General features: G+C 34.0%; 1 protein-coding gene across 1 annotated transcript in view; it reads right to left on the bottom strand.

The window, feature by feature from the left end:
• Positions 1 to 19,628, bottom strand: part of LOC145291944 (protein lev-9-like) — a 1,240,163-nt gene that overhangs the window by 582,942 nt on the left and 637,593 nt on the right. Inside the window, exon 7 of the mRNA XM_080137869.1 lies at positions 5,742 to 5,762. Within this exon, the coding sequence (XP_079993995.1) occupies positions 5,742 to 5,762 (21 nt within the window). The remainder of the gene's footprint in view (positions 1 to 5,741; positions 5,763 to 19,628) is intronic.

Raw genomic sequence — 19,628 nt, 5'->3', positions numbered from 1 at the left:
CAATTAACATTCACAACAACCACGAAATTAAAACCCTCACAAATAACGTCCTAAACTGTGTTGAAGACTACAAGTATCTAGTATCACACATCAAGAACACTGAGAAAGTTGATTGATTGTTTTTGTTTTACGGCATATCAACCCTTTTCATGTTATTTAATGCCGAATCCAAAGATTTTGAAGAAAAATTTTTTTATAGAATATATTTGTTGTTTTCAAGTCGGTTTCTATTTAACCCATAATTGGAACCCTTACAGGTACTACTATTCCGGGACAGAGTGGACCTGGGAGCAATGTAAATTAAAGGGTGGCTCCATATTCCCCAAAGCCTGCAAGCTGGGGCCTCACCACTGGATATAATTTATGGTCATATCCAGGACCCTCTGTGAAAAACTTTTACATTAGAAAGGGCATGGCATGGACTGCTTGTAACAAAATGGATAAGATGTGGGAGTCCAATCTTGCTCACAAATTCAAAATCCAAGTTTTCCACGTACTTATTGAGCCAATTTTACTCTATGGACTCTTTCAGCAAAATGACAGCGTCGTTTGGATGGATGTTAGACACATCTTTTGAGAAGAGTTCTCCATCTCTCATGGCGAAACCACACAACTCTAGAAATGATATATAGAGACTTATCGAGAGTATCAAACTCAGTTTACAAGAGACGTGTTCAGTTTGCCTGGCACCGTGCACGTCCCACAGATGAACTTGCTTTATCATTTGTACTGTGGAGACACCCATCATCTCTCAATCGATCACGAAAGTTAACGTGTGTTATGACAGAAAGGGAATACTGGAAGGGTGTAGTGAGTTCAATCTTGGCTGAGGCAGCAAGATGATGATGATAACCCCGTGTATTAACTAAAGGATTCTGCTCGAAATTCCATGCAGATTCCCGAGTTTGGCAGAACGCTTCCAGAGTACAACAAAATAAACATGAAGATAGTTGAACGTTACATTAGCTTAAACATTATGAAAATAAAATTTATTTACTTTGGAACACAAGTAGTGCCAAGTCTTTACCCAGAACAAGTTTAAATGGCCGACATGAGACGGTCATCTAGGGAGTCTCAATAATCGCTGAAATACCAAAAATTAAGCAAAATACTGATAGAAATCCACTTAATAAATGTCATTAATTGTGCGAAAATGAAAATCAGTATTTTGTTTAATTTTTAATTTTTGAGCGATTATCAAGATCCATAGATCATCGCCTCGTGTGGCCCATGTTTTCCTTATCGAACTTAGCAGTCACTACTTCTTTTGTTCCAAAGTAAATAAGCAATTTCAAATAAGTTAAAACTAAAAAATAACTACGCAGGTAGGTATAAGAGTAATTCATTTTGCCTTCATTTATCTATTATATAATTGTTTTGGACCAATTTCTTGTTTTGTTGTCTATAACTGCAAAATGCCCAAGAACCTTTCAAAGTTGTGTTTTTAGGAATTTGTGCATATATAAAAAGTTTTTGATATGAGTTATTATATCAGTATCACTGTAATTATATGCAGATTGTTGGATATCTAGGTCCTATGTACCGAGAAATAATTTTGACAAATGCATGCACCCGCAAGAATTATATATTTATTTATATATATATATATATATATATATATATATATATATATATATATATATATATATATATTGATTCCCAATAAATTGGAAAAACGATAAGACAAAAATGTAAAAGTGAAAAAAGTACAAAAACAATACAAAGCAAAGTTGTAAATGGAAGAAGTGGGGTTATATGGTACACACCACCATGCCACAATATCATGGTTAGACAGATTAAAAGAAGAAATAAAATAAATGTAAGGCATATTTGATCTCAATTAAATTTTTAGTTTTTCTTTTTTACTTTGGAATATTAATTTATGAAGATTTACTTTTATTATTCAATCCCCAGTCAATACTATTCCTGAGTGTAGTGGTAAGTAAAAAGGGACTTCATCATTCTTCAATAAATAGTAGCTGAATGTCATTCAAAGGAGATGTTAGCAGATTAGAAAAGGTAAAAAAAGGAAGCGAAAAAGTAAAAAAGAAAAAAAACAAGATAAAAATTTGGAGTAGAAGAAGTGTAGTTGTATGGTACACACCACCATGCTACAATATCATTATTACACAGATAAGCAATAGATAAAAAGAAGATAAAAAACCGGATGTAAGGCAGGTTCCAAGAAAGAAATCATCCACAATAGCATCTCCATGAATAATAATAAAAATAATGGCATAGTTTGGAAGTACAGGGTGATTAGAAAACAAAATATTTTCACACATGTAAAACATGCTAACAACGATGATAAATAGATAAATGATGCAGTGATATGGAAATTTATAGATGCACAGACATTTATTCCAGTGTCCTTCGTAAATAGAGACAGGCCTAGTCACTAAAGTCACGTGACTTTTTGATGTCACAAAATAATGTATTAGGAGATAAGTAACTATTACGAAGGATAGTCATTCTTCTATTTCTAATTACCAAATAAACTGCCGAGAGAATTATAAAACTGGTCCAAAAGTGACCGCATTTTCAGCAAACCCGCACTTTAATTTTCCCGGGATATTCCCTGTCTTGAACGTCATTACGTTATCAGAAGTAGACGGCGTTAGTTAATTTTACGTTCGACACTTTCTTGTTTGTTTCATTTCTATGAAGCTATCATCGTTTGATTACTTGCATTAACAGAGGTTGTCATTTTCGCCACTATGCTGTTTTTGAGAACCGAGCACTTTCTGGTTCAGCTTGCAAATGTTCACAGTACCATTTATTTTTTATACTGCAAGCATATATATATATATATATATATATATATATATATATATATATATATATAAATCGTAAAATTGCCACTCATTAATGAAACAGCTGTAATGGAAAAATCCAGGAAATAAACGAAGGTTATAAAAAGAAAACGTGAGTCTTTGAATTTTCAACAAAACTTTGCACTTTATATGCTCTGTCCCCATTAAATAGACACATTGAGCTTAACTCAAAATTAACGGTGAATAGTTTTAAAATAACAATCTAGACCCGTTAAACGAAAACGGTATACATTGAAAGTAACAACATTTTAAAAACTTTAAAAATATATATATATGTATGTATATAGTCTGACTACTCCCCTTTGAGATGAAACATGGTCGCCTATATGTAGCTTAATTGCTTAATATATATATATATATATATATATATATATATATATATATATATATATATATATATATATATATGGTTATGGTTACTTCTCTTTCTTTATTGTAAATTATCTACCAATTTTCATGTACGTTTAATTGTATTTTTTGCTATTTATTATAATTTGTTTTTATTTAATTATTTTATTATTTATTTCATCAAATTTATACACATATACATATATAAATGTGGAGATATGATCAAAATGCAGGAACGTAGGTGACTCTTCAGACCATCTCTGCTCTTCCAATTTGTTGCATATACATATATGTATATATATAAGAATGTAATAATTTGCTTGAAACATATGGTATAAAGAAAGCTTTATATTTTAGAAAGTTGTAAAAATGCAGGAAGAGTGGACAAGCAACCAAACAGTTGTGGTATTTTTGTACTTGTGTGTCATAAATTTTCTATAATAATTAATTTTTTCTTCAGTTTGCAGAATATAGAGCAGTGCAGTACTATTTTCCCAGTGTCATCTGAGCTTGAGAAACGTGTGCACAATCAAGAGTGGAGTCGTGCTAGTACTGCACTATTTACACATTTTTCTTTCCATGCATCTTTGACAAAGAGGTGCTACCTCGAAGTATTATGTCTACACTCTCTAAATTGAGGTAAAATAGTGAGTGACGAAAGAAACAGTGCCCAATGTCAGATATTATTACCAATATTGTTACAGAATTCTCAAATATAAGAATCTCTTGGTATATATACATATATCTATCACGCTCTCTCTCATATATATATATATATATATATATATATATATATATATATATATATAGAGAGAGAGAGAGAGAGAGAGAAAGGATAGATAGAATGTATTACTAATTTTTACTGAATGTTAATCCGATAAAATTCGGTTGTTTATAAGATAGTGCTTAATATCAAGTAGAGTAATATCAAGTAGTATAAATTTCATTATTTATACAAACACTATTGGCTACATATGTGCATACCTATGTCAGCTGCGATTTCTTTCGGTTAAGATATGTGACCCGAGGAATTTGGAAAGAAACCACAGATTAAACATGTATACTCTTATATAACCAATAAGGTTTCTATAAATAAAGATATTTGTACACTCTCTCTCTCTCTTTATATATATATATATATATATATATATATATATATATATATATGTGTGTGTGTGTGTGTGTGTGTGTATGTAGTGTGTGTGTGCACAAATTCCACGTCTGAGGAAGTTAAGACTAATATAAGAACATATATATTAGACTAACATCTATCTATCTTATAATCTATAAGATTATATAATCTCGAGAGTATATATATGTAAGTATACTTTTTAAAGTACATATTTCATAAAAACTACTGAATATTGTTAAGAATAATAAGCTCGATGAAAATGAATTCCTAGTTACCACTAAAAATCAGTTCACAATCATAATTTTATTTTATTTTTTTATATAGGCGAATTTCTACATTAATTTTTCCCACAAATGTGATATATGTTTTTAATTGTGCATGTAGCCGAGGGTGCCGTCACACAAATCATCAGTAAGATAAAAGTACACACAAATGGATAAAATAAAGAAGAAAAACTGTTGCTTCGGGGGAGGAAAACATAAATTCAAGAAATTTGATAACACTTAGTAAGAAATGATATCCGGGGAAAGATATATCCAAAGGAAAGATATATCACATAGGAAAACCGATATACACACGCACACATACAGGGTGGAGATGAAATAACAGATAACAGGTGTTTTAAAAAAATCATGAAATATAAGATTTTACCGAAAATGATATGTTATATATTTGCTGCAGCCGGTCTGCCAATGTGTTTTTCAGTCTATAAAATGTCTAAAAATGAACTTTTGTCATTGTCTCGATATATACACTTGGCAGCAAAATACAACACACACATAGCTGGTTATAAAATATTTTGTTTATTATTTCAGAATAACAGTTATGACATCAAATAAGGCACATGTAGTGGGATGAAAAATGCGTCGCTTGTCATTGCCACTTTCTCTCTTCTCATTATCTGTCCCTTTGTTTTATTGACACAGATGATGTCAAAACATTTCACCACGCATTGTCTGGAAATGTCAGTTAGTCTCACTCCAGGGATTCTGTGTCCCTCTATTTTGACCTCTTTGACATCATTTCCAGGGCACCTGGATCCTGGACCTAACCGACATTCCTTTGATGTCAGTCCTGGGACACCTGCCAGATTTGCAACAGAGATAATTTTTAGTTTTTGTCAAATTATTCAAAAAAAAATTGTCATATTATGAAGTGTGGGATATGATATCTTTCATGTCATGTCCATTGTCGGTGATGCAAAATTTTAAAAACACCTGTTATTTCTGCCCCACTATGTTTGACAAAGAATATTCTGCATACATAAGGTGCTGCCATGCTTATTGATGATATAAAATATATTGATGTGTGAAGAAAACTATGTATGGAGAAAGGGCAACACTGGTTCATTATTTGACAAAAGGCACAAGTGGTGCAGGTATCATTATTTTAAATATGCAAATATACAATTTAGGATCAGTTCAAACCTGGTTTTGTTCTGGCCCGACCTGCAGGAGAAAAAGAACAGAAAAGAAAAAAAAAAAGGAAAAAAAGAGTAGACATGAATTTTGAACACATAAGCGAATTATTTCACAACTGAAAAAAATATATCATTTGTCATTTTGAGCTTTTTCTGAAATTTCCAAAAAATTTGTTTTCATCCAGAATCCCATATAATAATCGATTGCTGAAGCATATATTCCCCAGAATTCTTAAACTATGTCTGCACATATATAAAATTAGGTTTATCTATCTATCTATCTATCTATCTATCTGTCTATTAGTAATCTTGTCTGCCAGTGTATAAGAACGACCTCTACCAAACTACTCTTTCAGTTTTTGGTCTACAGACTTGAAACTTGATATATATGGAATTCAAACCTGTGGAACAAATTGGATTTTGGTTTCTAGCAGAAAAAAATAGCTGCTAATAGGCGACAATAGAAAAAAAAATTTGGAATTTGGCAGGCGTAAGTCGACTAAACGTGTATCTTAGCTCAGGTGCTAACAAATAATGCTGGAAAGTTACATGCTTTGATTTCGATTCTAGCTGATGGCACCATGCCATTTTTTTTTTTTTTACTTTTGCAATCATTACTGTATATTGGGTGCAATATAATAATCAATAGAGTATTGGTTCTATAACAATAAATATGACATCTGCATAGATTAAAATAACATACAAAGTCTATTTTACAACTAGGCCAGGCTGGCGGTCACTACTCTATGTTGGGTACAATATAATAATTAATAGGCTTTATAATAATGTGAAATCTGCATGAATTAAAATATCATATTTAAGCGTATTTTACGACTGGGGAAACGCCAAATAGCCTATATATATATATATATATATATATATATATATATATATATATATATATATAAATATATATAGACAAGTATTGTTGAATAGCACGGAGTGTTCTTGCTTAATGAGCTTTTTTTTGTAATTTTTCGAATTTTTGTTCTTATTTCTCAGGTGAATCTGTCCAAGAAAGTTCCATAGTCGTCTTCGTCCATCTGTGTTTTTATTTGGGTTGTTTTTGCAAGTACTTTCGACTGAGTTTCATCAGTCGTCTTCATTATTGTCCGTTTAAATGACTATGGAACTTTCTTGCACAGATTCAAATAAGAACGACAATTGGAAGAATTGAACATGACAAAAAAGAGCTCATTTAGCAAGAACACCCCGTGCTAACCAACAATACTTGTCTGAATGAAATCATGCTGCCTAAATACACAATTATAGATAGATAGATAGATAGATGGATAGATATACTAAGTGGTGAACATACATATATATATGTATATATATATGACAATTAAGCTAAATAGAATTTCCACATTTTGTCATCGTTCAGACTCGATTGGCTAACTTGCCTGACGAGGATGAAACACGGAAAAGTTTATGTAACTTAATTGCCATATTTTGTGTCTGCATATCGAAGGGGTGTATTTGTCAAACGATTCTCACTTCTACTGATTGGTACACTCCATATAGTCAGCCTTGCACTATACATTTTTCTAAACTAATTATGAGTTTTGGAATATATATTCTAAGCAACACGGCGAGTGACATGGTATATTATTTGTTTTTCTAAATTAAAAAAAATTTACATGGTGCACCTACCCAAATTAGCACCTTTCAATAAAAAAAAATCTTTAAAAATGAGTTTGACACAAAAAGTTAAATAGAGAAAATAATTTCTCTCCATCGAATCTGAATTACATTAACTAACGCATATTTAAAACGATCAGTGTATGTGCTTGGTAAAATCCTATTGAATTTATTATCAATAATGGAATATGTATTTTAGACAACAGTGCAAGTAACATTGGCACATTATTATTATTTTCTTTGTAAACCTTAATATTTAGAGGAGTGTCGAGGCCATTATTCACCCTTTATTGTCAAGAAAGGAAAAGCATGACAATATTAAACTAAGATTATATCTATTGTTCCCTAGGACATATATTCTATTGCTCGTGACTTAAGGAATCTTTAAAAATGATTTCTGTTATATGTACAAGATTGTGACTGACATTAGACTATTTAATTATATATACTAGTCGTTCAACCCAGCTTTGCTCAGATCCTATGTACTGTTCATAACTTTATGTGCATATATATATATATATATTAAAAGTTTGACTCATGTCCACGTAACCCACATCTAAAATTTCAAGTGTTTAGACCAAAAATTGGCCGAGGAGTTTGGTAGAGTCTGTAATAGACAACTGTTTCAACTTTGACATCTTGGCAGCCAAATTTTCGCCCAAAAACAGATTAAAAAGCTTGCTGCATATCTGAATACCCTTATGATAATTTCAAATGTTTAGACCCAGAATTGACTGAATAGTTTGTTAGACACTGCAAAAGTCAAATCTTTTTAACTTTGAACCCATTGGTAGGTAAATTTTCGGCCAAAAACCGATTAAAAAACTTGTCTTATATCCGAATACACTTTATGTAAAATTTCCAATGTTTAGATCAAAAATTGGCTGAGAGGTTAAATTTTGTTAACTTTGACCCCAATTTTGACCTCTTAACATTTATTGAAGTGGGCTTAAATGAAGTTCAAAAGTTTGATCCTTGTCCAGGTAAGCTACATTTAAAATTTCAAGTGTTTAAACCCAAAATTGGCAGAGGAGTTAGAGTTTTCGAAGGTCAAATCGTTGAACTTTGATCACCGGTAAGCCAAGTTTCTGTCCGGAAATTGATTAAAAAGATTTTCCCAAATCTGAATACCCCTTATGTCAAACCTCGAGTCTGTAGACTGAAAATTGACAGAGTAATTTGGTAGTGAAATGTAAACACAATTTCAATTTTATAGATATATATAAATATATGTCTTTATTTTTTTAGAACTTGAAAATTTAAACGCAATGTAAACAAATACCTGTTACTCTTAACTTCGTGTGTCTCCCATACATCTGACCCCTAATGACAGTCAGCCCTTACACTTGAGCGGCAATATACCTTGTATGCGTTGAACGATTTAAGAAAAAAAAAAAAAATTTATAAAATAATAATAATCAATTTTAAGATTAAAATATGCGATTTGAAAACGTAAACAATCGATTTTAGAATTTAGGAATCGATTTTATACCTTAAAAAATTGATCTTAAAACTTTAAAATAATGATTGTAGAACTTTAAAAAATAGATATTAAAATAAAAAAAATCGATTTTTGAACTTTAATCATTGATTTTAGAACTAAAAAAAAATTAAAATCTGCAAAGAAAAAAATATTAGTATTTTCATTTTTACCCAAGTTTGTGGTGGCTGATGTAAATATGGTCCAGACAAATTTAATATGTTATTTTGACAAAAATCGAAAAAGAATAATATTTCAAGCAAAATGTTCAAGAATAACAAAAACAATACACTAATAATCTAATGCTACTCTACTATTTGCTACAAGCAAAAATGCAATTGTTAGGGTATTTATTGTTGTTATTTTAAAGAATACAGCAAGTCATTACAAAAATTGACATCATTTCGCAGGTCCATGATTTGAGTAAGTTTTGTTAAAATAACTTTAGGTTTCACCAAATGTACAGAAACATATTAATATCAAATATTTAACTGGCCTGGATGCTCGACATTGCCCGGGTGTTTGGAGGTGTTTGTTGAGCAAAAAAAAAAAAATGGTAGTAGACAGGCAGGCAGGCTCGAACCTATGACACAAAGGCGGAAACGAAAGTGAAAGAAAACCTGACTCTTTCCCCCTACTCCATGACTCCAAGTTCGGAACATTGAAATTAGTAAAGTCATTCCAATCGATACGATGATTTGCAAAAATGGCGACACAAAAAAAAAACAAAAAAAAAAAAAACGACCCCTCCTTGTGGAAAACGGCCCAGTTGAAGGTGAAGGAATTAATGTTTTTAATCAATTTTTCGATATTTGTTGTCCGAAGGATCGACCTTCAAACGATACCGATCTTGTGAAAATCCGTCGCCTCTGTCAAAAGTTTTTGTGAGACATGATAATTGCAACGTCTTGTCAGCCGACTGCCACTCTCTCAGACACTTAAAGTCCATGAGCCCAAAAATGACTTTTATCGCAAAGGACCATTTTAATAGACAAATGCCTGAGGGAGTATCTATACATAGATGATGTTACAGAGTCTTAGCTTTGGACGACAGCTAAGTTTCTCTCTCGGTTCAAAATGTTGAGATCCAGCAACAAGCAAGAGCAAGATAGCCAGCAACAAGTTAAACCGCAGACCAGCTTAATGCGGGTATTGGTCTCCCGCTTTATGTTTTTTTATATCAGAGATTTGCTTCTCCTAGAAAGATTGTCTTCACCATGGCTTACAGGAGCCCTCTCCACCCCAACACACATGTACACACACAAATATACACGGTGCTAGTTGGCCATTGACCCAGAAAAAGGGTTCATTCGCCCTTTGGAAGGTCTTGTTTTTAATCCTTCAGGGAGACTAGCGGCCTTCCTCACCAAACAAGTCTGGTGGGGGAACCAGTTTAGTCGCCGGTGACCCGACCCTGAGGCAGGTAGTACTGGGTTACATTGTACCAGTAGCACATGACGTGACCTGGCATACATTTGTGAGACATACATGCATACATACATACATTTAAACAGACAGGTGAGGTTTATATAATAGATGTTTTATTTTTCTGCTATTTTTAATTTATGATTTTACTCTAGCTTGTTGAAGATATCAAAGGAGCTAACTTCCCCTGGAGCTGACACTTGATTTTATGAAGATTTGAATTTATAATCAAGGCCTATTTTAAGAATAGATGTTGAGCACTTTATGGTTGGTATCTATATTTTACAAAAGCTTGTTCGCTCAGGGATTGTTTTCAAGTATTTTTTAAAGATTTATTTTCCATTAGGCCAATTACTCCCATCACAACCGGTATAATTTTTATTTCTTTTAGAGACCATGTCGTCTCTAAATCAACCTTGAGGTTCTGATATTTTGTTTTATTTCCCCGTTCAGTGTTATTGAGGCCATATTGATGGCTTTATATTTTATGTATCTGCCTGCCTGTATGTCTTTGTCATAGAATACTGTCACTCTTCCGTTTAATATCAGTATAGCCAGGGGAGCAGGAAAGAGTGAGGGAATTCTAAAGTCTGTCCCAGAAAAAAAACAAAAAAAACTATTAGAGTAGAAGGCTTTCTGGTATCTGTGGACCTTTAGAGTGAAGGGTTAGATTTTAATGCTTATCGGCTTGGTCGGGAGTATGTACATCGAGAAGGCACAAATGCTATGAGTTCATCAGAGCACAATCCATTAAAATACTTGTAAAATCGTTTCAGGGATACAATATTGTTGTGATGAGACAGGTGTTTGAGCTTGGTGGATGGTTCGGGATCTATTAGGTTTGAGACTCTTTTTTGGACCCTGTCTAAGAGTAAGAGGCTAGAGGTAGATGGCAACAACACTGCAAGAATGGAGGAATTGTGGCTTTGTAAAGATATAGGGTGCTTGCTCTCTGGTGGGAGTAATTTTTAGCCCAGTAGAAGAAGCCAAACCGTTTTGCAGCAACCTTGGCACTGTCCTCAATGTATTTGTTCCAATTCATGTTGCCTGTGAATATTAAGTTGGGAAGTTTGAAAGATGGAAACTCGGATATGGTGTTATTTGTCATGACAACCGGTGGTTGAGAAAGTTTTTGTAGTTGCTAACGGAAAGCCGCCGAATCTTACTAGCATTAAGCGTTAACATCCACTTACGGCTTCATTCCACTGCCAACTCAAGGTCATTTTCTTAGTTTTCTGCCAATGCTTTGGATATGTGTACAAACATTTTTCCCTCGTGACGTCATTAGCAAATATACTCATCTTAAACACAATTGAATCAGTGTCAGAACAACCTTGACTTGACAGTTTTAGAATGATATCAATTTTGATAAACTCTGTATATGTGCAATGAAAACAACGTCGAAAACAAGACGGAAAACAAATATACATGAAATATTAAAGGTTACTCCGATACATTTAAATATGAGAACATACAATTTTAGATAGAGAAAATAAGAAAATAATAAAATAAAATATAATCTATGATATAAATCTCACCTGTCTGTTTAAATGTATGCATGCATATATGTATGCCTGCCTAAAACTTTCGACAGAAACGATGGATTTTCAAAAGATCGGTATCGTTGTAAAGCTCGACCCTTCGGACGACTAATATCGAAAAAATTGGCCCAAAATATTTATTCCTTCATCCTCAACTCGGCACTTTTCTAGAAGGAGGGGTTGTTTGTTTTTGTTTTTTTTTCGCCGATATTTTCGAACGTCATTTCCTCTTTTCGATTGACTAGCCTTAATTTAAATTACGCCACTTCCGGTTTTGCGATGGACACAACGGCAAAACCTTCACGCTTTTTTTTCACATTCTTTTCTTCCTTTGCGGTACGGGTTCGAGCCTGCTTGCCTACTACCAATTTTTTTTTTTTTTTTTTTTTTTTTTTTTTTTTGCTCAACACACACACCTCCAAACATCCGGACAACGCCGGGCACCCAGGCTAGTAATAATAATAAAGCTGAAATATTAAGAAAAACTCTTGAATGCGGAGACTCACACACGAGATACAAGCACAAGCCCGACATACAGAAACTGCTACATATATAAACCACAAAGAAACATCACATGGAATCATGAAAACTTTATAATTGTAACCTTCCTTCCGCCCTCCACCTTTTTTTTTCATATGTCGCCATAAACTGGCGCGACACCAAATAAGTAAGGATCAAGGTTGGTTGTTTGGTTGGTTGGTTGTTTTACGGCATATCAACCCTTTTCGGGTTATTTAATGCCGAATCCAAAGATTTTGAAGAAAAAATTTTGTTAATAGAATATATTTGTTGTTTTCAAGTCGGTTTCTATTTAACTTTTGATAATATCAGTGTCAGCTGATATTCTACAAAAAAATATTGATAGTTGCGAGGGATCAATGGAAGATGTAGGTTGGTTGGTTGGTTGTTGGTTGTTTTACGGCATATCAACCCTTTTCGGGTTATTTAATGCCGAATCCAAAGATTTTGAAGAAACATTTTTTAATAGAATATATTTGTTGTTTTCAAGTCGGTTTCTATTTAACCCATAGTTGGGACCCTAACAGGTACTACTACTCCGGATCAGAGTGGACCTTGGAGCAATGGTAATTAAAGGGTGGCTCCACACTCCCCAAAGCCCACAAGCTGGGGCCTCACCACTGGATATAGTTTAAGGTCATATTGAGGGACTTTTACTCTCTGCAGGGGGGAAGTCGGCATATTCTAATGCCCCACCGACAGGGCCAAGGGTCAAGGAGGATGGAAAAACTGAGGAATGAAAGCACTAGCCAGATATCTGCTGGATGAGTGCAAAGAGAACTGCGATCTTGGGGAGGCTTATTGCCATCCAAATTCCAGTGAAGTGAAGACCAATGGTCGCTGCCAACAAGAAATCTATAGTAAGCAGTTGTTTCGATAACAAAGGTTATCGAAAGAGGTGGAGAGTACTAAAAACCGGAGATTTGTTGTCACTCAAACTCCAGAGTGTCGCTACTCCCTCTTTCTCACAGAAGAGACGTTATGAGTCTATCTCTGCTTTGTTGTTCTTTCATGGGAAATGCTCAACTGAGGTTCAATTTATGGTCGCCCCCACCCCATAAAACTGTTGCAATATTTTTTTCTATAACGTGGGCACGATTAAAGAAAATTAGACGGTTCTGTTTATACACACTGGCGATAGGAACTAACCAATCAAATAGCGCCACGTTCTGCTAGCCACCAATCAGAAACCGGAATCACTCCTTAAAAGTATTGGATAGTTTAGAATTACCTAATTTTTTTGTGTCCACATGAGAAAGAGTTTTATCTTTGTCTGCAAACTTTAAAAGACTTACACAGATTAGCTACTCACTGAAAACTCCTTTTTCATCTCCAAGACTTACACAGATTAGCTACTCACTGAAAACTCCTTTTTCATCTCCAAGACTTATGCAGATTAGCTACTCATCAGAAACCTATCTGAAATTAAACATGTCTTGCAATTAAAAGCAACAAATACTTGTCTTGCTACAACAACTGTAAACAATTTTCCCCGCTCTCTATCTGTGCTTGAATCTAAATAAAAATTCTTTCCTAGAAATATCCGCAATACCACAGGAGTGCTTCCATGCTGACTGTAACGTTTTCAAAGGTAATGTAAATAACTTCTTGTTGAGCCATCTTCTATATATATAAAAGACAAAATGTGCGCGAGAGTTTTTGTATGTCAAACAAAGGCATTTTTCGACGGGGCTCCGGGGGGGGGGATACTATCGCTCAGAAGTGTTTATATACCCCCTAGATAATAAGATCTAGGATTTGCGAACGCGCGACGCGTCTAGATTTATTTACATCGACTTTTACACGATTCTTGCTATTTTGGCCCTTCTCGTGTTGATTCGACTTTTTCGTATAAAAGCGAAATGGATGTGAATCTAAGGGGCCCACAATCCGGGAGTCCAGAAAGCAAATGGACGTTTGGTCAATGTCGGTTTTCACCGTCATATCAGACAATTGCTTTCATTTGGACCCTCCCCTGATAAATGGGGAGCTGGTTTTCCCCAACACGTTTGGGTGGGAAAAAAACAGACAAACTCTAGTTAAAATTAAGTGTTGTATTTCATTTCCTTTGACCTAATTAGATTTGCCGCGCACCTGCAATTTATAAACGGGGGCGAGCGGGTAACTTACCAAGTTTTTTACCTCAGCGTTTCGGGTTCGATCCTACCAACCTACACAATCTTTTTTTTTTATTTTATGTTTTTTTATTTCACTTTTTCTTCTTTTTACATCAAGTTCGCTGTTTTTCTTTTGTTTTTGTTTTCACAGATTTTTTAAAAGAAGTTTGACATAGGGTTTGGATCTAAACCCCTTCACCTCCCCCAACACACACGCACACACGCACGCACACACACGCGCACACCTACAAAAACCTTTTTTTGCTGTGTTTTTTTTTGTTTTTGTCCGTTTTTTAATATTTGTTTTCAAGCCTACCTTACTACCCAAACTTTTTTTTTTCTCTTTTGATCTACCCCCAACATACATTTACAAACACCCGGGCAACGCCGGGCATCCCCGCTAGTTTAATATATAAAAGGAAAAAAAATGTGTGTGTGTTTGTATGTCTTGCAATAACTTTCGACACATGCAAAGGATCCTCACGAGATTGGTATCGTTCTGAAGCTCGATGTCTTGAACGACAAATAGCAAAAAATTGGCCCAAAACATTCAGTCCTTCACCTTCAACTCGGCCATTTTGTACAATGAGGGGTCGCTTTTTTCGCCGACATTTTAGCAAGTTATCGTCACCGTTGCATTGACTAGGCTTAATTTTTATGTTCGCGACTTCCAGTTTGGCCATGGACACATCGGCAAAGACATCACGTTTTTTTTTTCACCTTCTTTTCCTCCTTTGTGTTACAGGTTCGAGCCTATCTGCCTACTACGACGTGTTTTTTTTTAAAACCTCTCTTCACCCAAACTGCTGTTTTGATTCCCTTTCCCACTGCTACCACTTTTGTATTTCCCCTCCCCCCGAGGGGTTCCTTACTACACCTCCACACACCCGGGCAACGGCGGGTACCCCAGCTAGGCTTCTATAACTAATCCCTACATAATATTACTGATCATCATGGCGTTGTCTCAGTGTCTACCTAAATGTCCAGTCTGTGTGCACTGAGAAATCGCTGCTGACAATATGCAAGAAACAATCTAAAGTAATTAATATCTCATTTTATTTTTTTTGCTCTTATTTACCAACAAACAAGTTATATTTGAACGCAAAAGCCGCAATTTCGAACCATCTCTACAAGGAACTATTTAAAAAAAAATGAGTAAGATGTTTGTTTACATTACATTTAAACTTCTGTATATTACTACGGCTAGGAAAGCAGGAAACAGGAACGGCATAGCCTCGTAGGGGATGTCCTTTTCTCTTCCCTGCAACCTCTTTCTCATAGAAGACATGTTGCGAGTTGTCTCTCCTTTATCCTTATTTTTTATGGCAAGTGCTCGACTGAGCTCCACTCTCTGGTCCCCCCTCGCCAAACTTTGACAAGAAACACCTGTCTAGCAGAAAACACTATCAATAATTTCCCCCACTCTTTATCTGTGCCTAAACCTAAATGTAGATCCCATGAACAAAGCTTCTTTCTTAGAACTGCACGCCTGTGGAATTGTCTTCCGTTTTTCTGCTTTTCAGCTGACTACAATATGGTTGTCTTCAAGTCTAACGTAAACAAGTTCTTGATGAGCCGTTCCATATAAGTTAACAAAGTTACTTAATCTCCATTACTAACGTGTACTATATTGTCCAATTTCTACTGTACACTCTTTAACCTTTATCGTCAAGTGGCCTCTTGGCCTTGATAAGTTGTGAGGCCTATGTAAAATATATAGTTTCATTTAAAGCACCTTTACACAGAAGAGTGCTGGTTTGTTAGGTTTCTTTTATGCTTCGTTTTTTTTTTATTTTTATTTTTTTTTTTTTTGTTAATTGGTATTTACCCCGAGGAGTTAGCTCCTTGTATAGAGAGAAAAGAATACTTCCGGTGTTATAGTCATAACGTTATAAAATACTGTAGTAAATGATCTACACGGACAACAACCGTCTAATAACACTTAGGAGCTGACCCCTCGGGGTTAATACCAGAGGAAAAATGGAGAGAGAAAAACAAAACAAAAAAACAACAGTTTCTTTTAAAAAATATCTTGCACCGAAAGTCTCAGAAAAAAAAAAAAACGATTTTAATCACTTAATAAAATATTTTATAACATTTGGGTTTCTAAAAATTTCTAAATTAATCTTAGAAAATATTTTCGAGGATGTGACTAAGCTCCTATTCAAAACGATGGGCTTACTCCTCGGGGTTAATACCACCAGGAAAATGAAGAGAAAAGAAAAACCTATCAACTGTTTTCTCAGAAAGACAAAGTGATTTTATTCATTTAATAAAATACTGTCAGGGAGACCCGATATTGCCCAGGACTGAATGAGATTCAACAAAATTTTCAGACTTCCATATTTTATTGTGATCGAAGTCGGTGAAATCGACAATTGTTCAATCAAATCAAACGATTGCCTACTCTAGTTGGGGACTACCACAGTGCACCGGGAGGAAGCTTCACATATCTCCTCGCAGTGACTTACTCCACAATGGATCATAGTTTACATTGCACTGTAGAGAACCTAAGGTTGATTTTAATAAATTATTTTTATATCTAATGGCTTGAATTAAAGTTTAAAAGCAAAAGTCAGATATTATGGTTCAATTATGCTCTCAACAAAAACATTCATTTCGATTCCGCCCCTGTCATATCAAAGAACCTTCAGGCTTATTTTATATGCCGGGCCTTTCGGCTTGTGTGGGGATAAAGCTTCTCAAATGCCCTTGTGATGTTAGGCTGTGTAAGGTGTTAACTCTGTAGAAAATCGTCTGTTCCTTTTGTCATCAAATATTTTCGATTATTGATTATCAATACTTATCAAAGATAGTCCGATACACAGCCTATCTAAGAACATTGCCGAGCACATAAAGTACATTTATGTAAAATTTCCAAAAAAAAAAAATCGGCCCGGCTGTTTCGAAGTCCATAGGGTACAAAATCCTATTATATGATAGAGATTTTAAAAGATTTGGTTTTCTAAAATTTTCTAATTAGCTTTAAGAACTAATGTGTTCAAAGATTTGACCAAATTCGTCTTTTTAATCAACCGTTTTATTTCCGTTCGTCTCTACCAGTGATTCATTTCAACCATAAAGAGAAAGAGACAATCGTATGTCAGACGTTTTATAAAATGATTTATTGTAATTTGAGATTTGATCAGCCAATTAAAACCTTTTATTAATTGCTCATTAACTCGGTTCCGGCTGCCAATCTTAAATCGAATGTTAATGTTTGAATTGAAGACACCAATTCTGAAAAGGTCTTGATTCTTATCTTAGGTTGGAATGAAATGGTGCCACTCCAAAGTGAACTTTGGAAACATTGGTAAAAATGAAATTAAGTAATTATGCTTATGTAATAAATCATTCTCACAAGTTTATTTATTGTTTTGAAGAGGAATTAAAACTCCAATTTCCACAAGAACTAGTGGCGTAGCGGATAAAGTACTTAGTAAATTTAGTTTTAAAGTGATACTTTTCTGGAGGATGAAGGTTCAATCATCAACCTGGGCGACATTCAAAAATAGAATTGTGAATTACTTAGGACTTTTATCCTGTCATGACTGACGAAACAAGAACATGCTACTCAATGGATCAAATAAATTCTGCACAGATTCCTGAGTTCAACAAAAAGATTATCGAATTCAACAAGATGCAGCTGAAGAAAGTCAGAGGTTATATCGACCGAAATGTTGTGGAAATAATTAGTATAATAATTTTGACCTCTTGGCAGCCAAATTCTCGCTCAAAATCTGATTAAAAAGCTTGCTGCATATCTGAATACCCCTTATATAAAATTTCAAATGTTTAGACCCAAAATTGGCTGAATAGTTTACTAGAGATCGCAAAGGTAAAACCTTTTGAACTTTGACCTCTTAGGTAGTTAAATTTTCGGCCAAAAACCGATTAAAAAGCTTTCCCTATATCTGAATATACTTAATGTAAAATTTCAAATATTTAGACTAAAAATTGGTGAGAGGTCAATTTTTTTTCAACTTTGATCCCTTAACATTTCTTGTTTTGTGCTCAAATCAAGTTAAAATGATTCATGCCGGTCCAAGTAATTTACATCTAAAATTTCAAGTGTTTTGACCCAAAATTGGCGGAAGAGTTTGGTAGAGTTTTCAAAAGTCAAATCGTTGAACTTGGAAAGCCAAATTTCTAACCGAAAACCGATTAAAAAGGTTTTCCCAAATCTCAATATTCCCTTATGTCAAATCTCGACTCTATAGTCTGAAAATTGACAGAGTAGTTTGGTAGGGAAATGTACCCACACAGACAGCTAATTTCACTTTATATATATATATATATATATATAACTAGCAGTTCAGCTCGAGCCCTATGTTAATAACTTTAAACGCATATGTATATATATTATAAGTTTGTACTCATGTACAGGTAACCTACATTTAAAATTTCTAGTGTTTAGACCTAAAATTGACAGAGGAGTTTGGTGAAGTTTTCAATACCCAAATCTTTGAACATTGACCCCTTGACAGCCAAAAACCGATTAAAAATTTTTCCCAAATCTCAAACCCTTTATGTCAAATTTCGAGTCCGTAGATAAGCATTAACAGAGTAGTTTGCTAGGGAAATGTACACACACAAACAGACAATATTACTTTAATAGATATAATATCTTAAATCCAAACTTATTTACTATTAATTCACTATTAATCTCAAACCCAAAATTATTTGCTATCAATTTACTATTGTTCTCAACTCCACACTATTAATTCACTATTAATCTTAAACCCCCAAAACATTTGCTATTAATTTACAATTGTTCTCAACTCCAAACTTATTTACGAATAATTCAGTCTTAATCTCAAACCCAAAATTATTTGATACAAATTTACTATTACTCTTAAATCCAAACTTATCACTACTGATCTCAAACAGAAAATTATTTGCTATTAATTTACTATTATTTTCAAGTCCATACTTATTTATTAATAATTCACTATTAATCTCAAACCCAAAATTATTTGATATTAATTTACTATTAATTCACTATTAATCTCAAACCCAAAATTATTTGATATTAATTTACTCCTAATTCACTATAAATCTCAAACACAAAATTATTTCCTATTAATTTACTATTCCTCTCAAAACCAACCTTATTTAATACTTGCATTTCTGCCCGGCTTTGCTCCGGCCCTTTGTACTGTTCTTAACTT

This window comes from Euprymna scolopes, chromosome 13 (assembly GCF_053919585.1).
Source record: "Euprymna scolopes isolate OS-2025 chromosome 13, ASM5391958v1, whole genome shotgun sequence".
NCBI classification, from domain to species: domain Eukaryota; kingdom Metazoa; phylum Mollusca; class Cephalopoda; order Sepiida; family Sepiolidae; genus Euprymna; species Euprymna scolopes.
The sequence above is the reverse complement of the archived record's forward strand: the minus strand, read 5'-3'. Positions and strand labels throughout refer to the sequence as shown.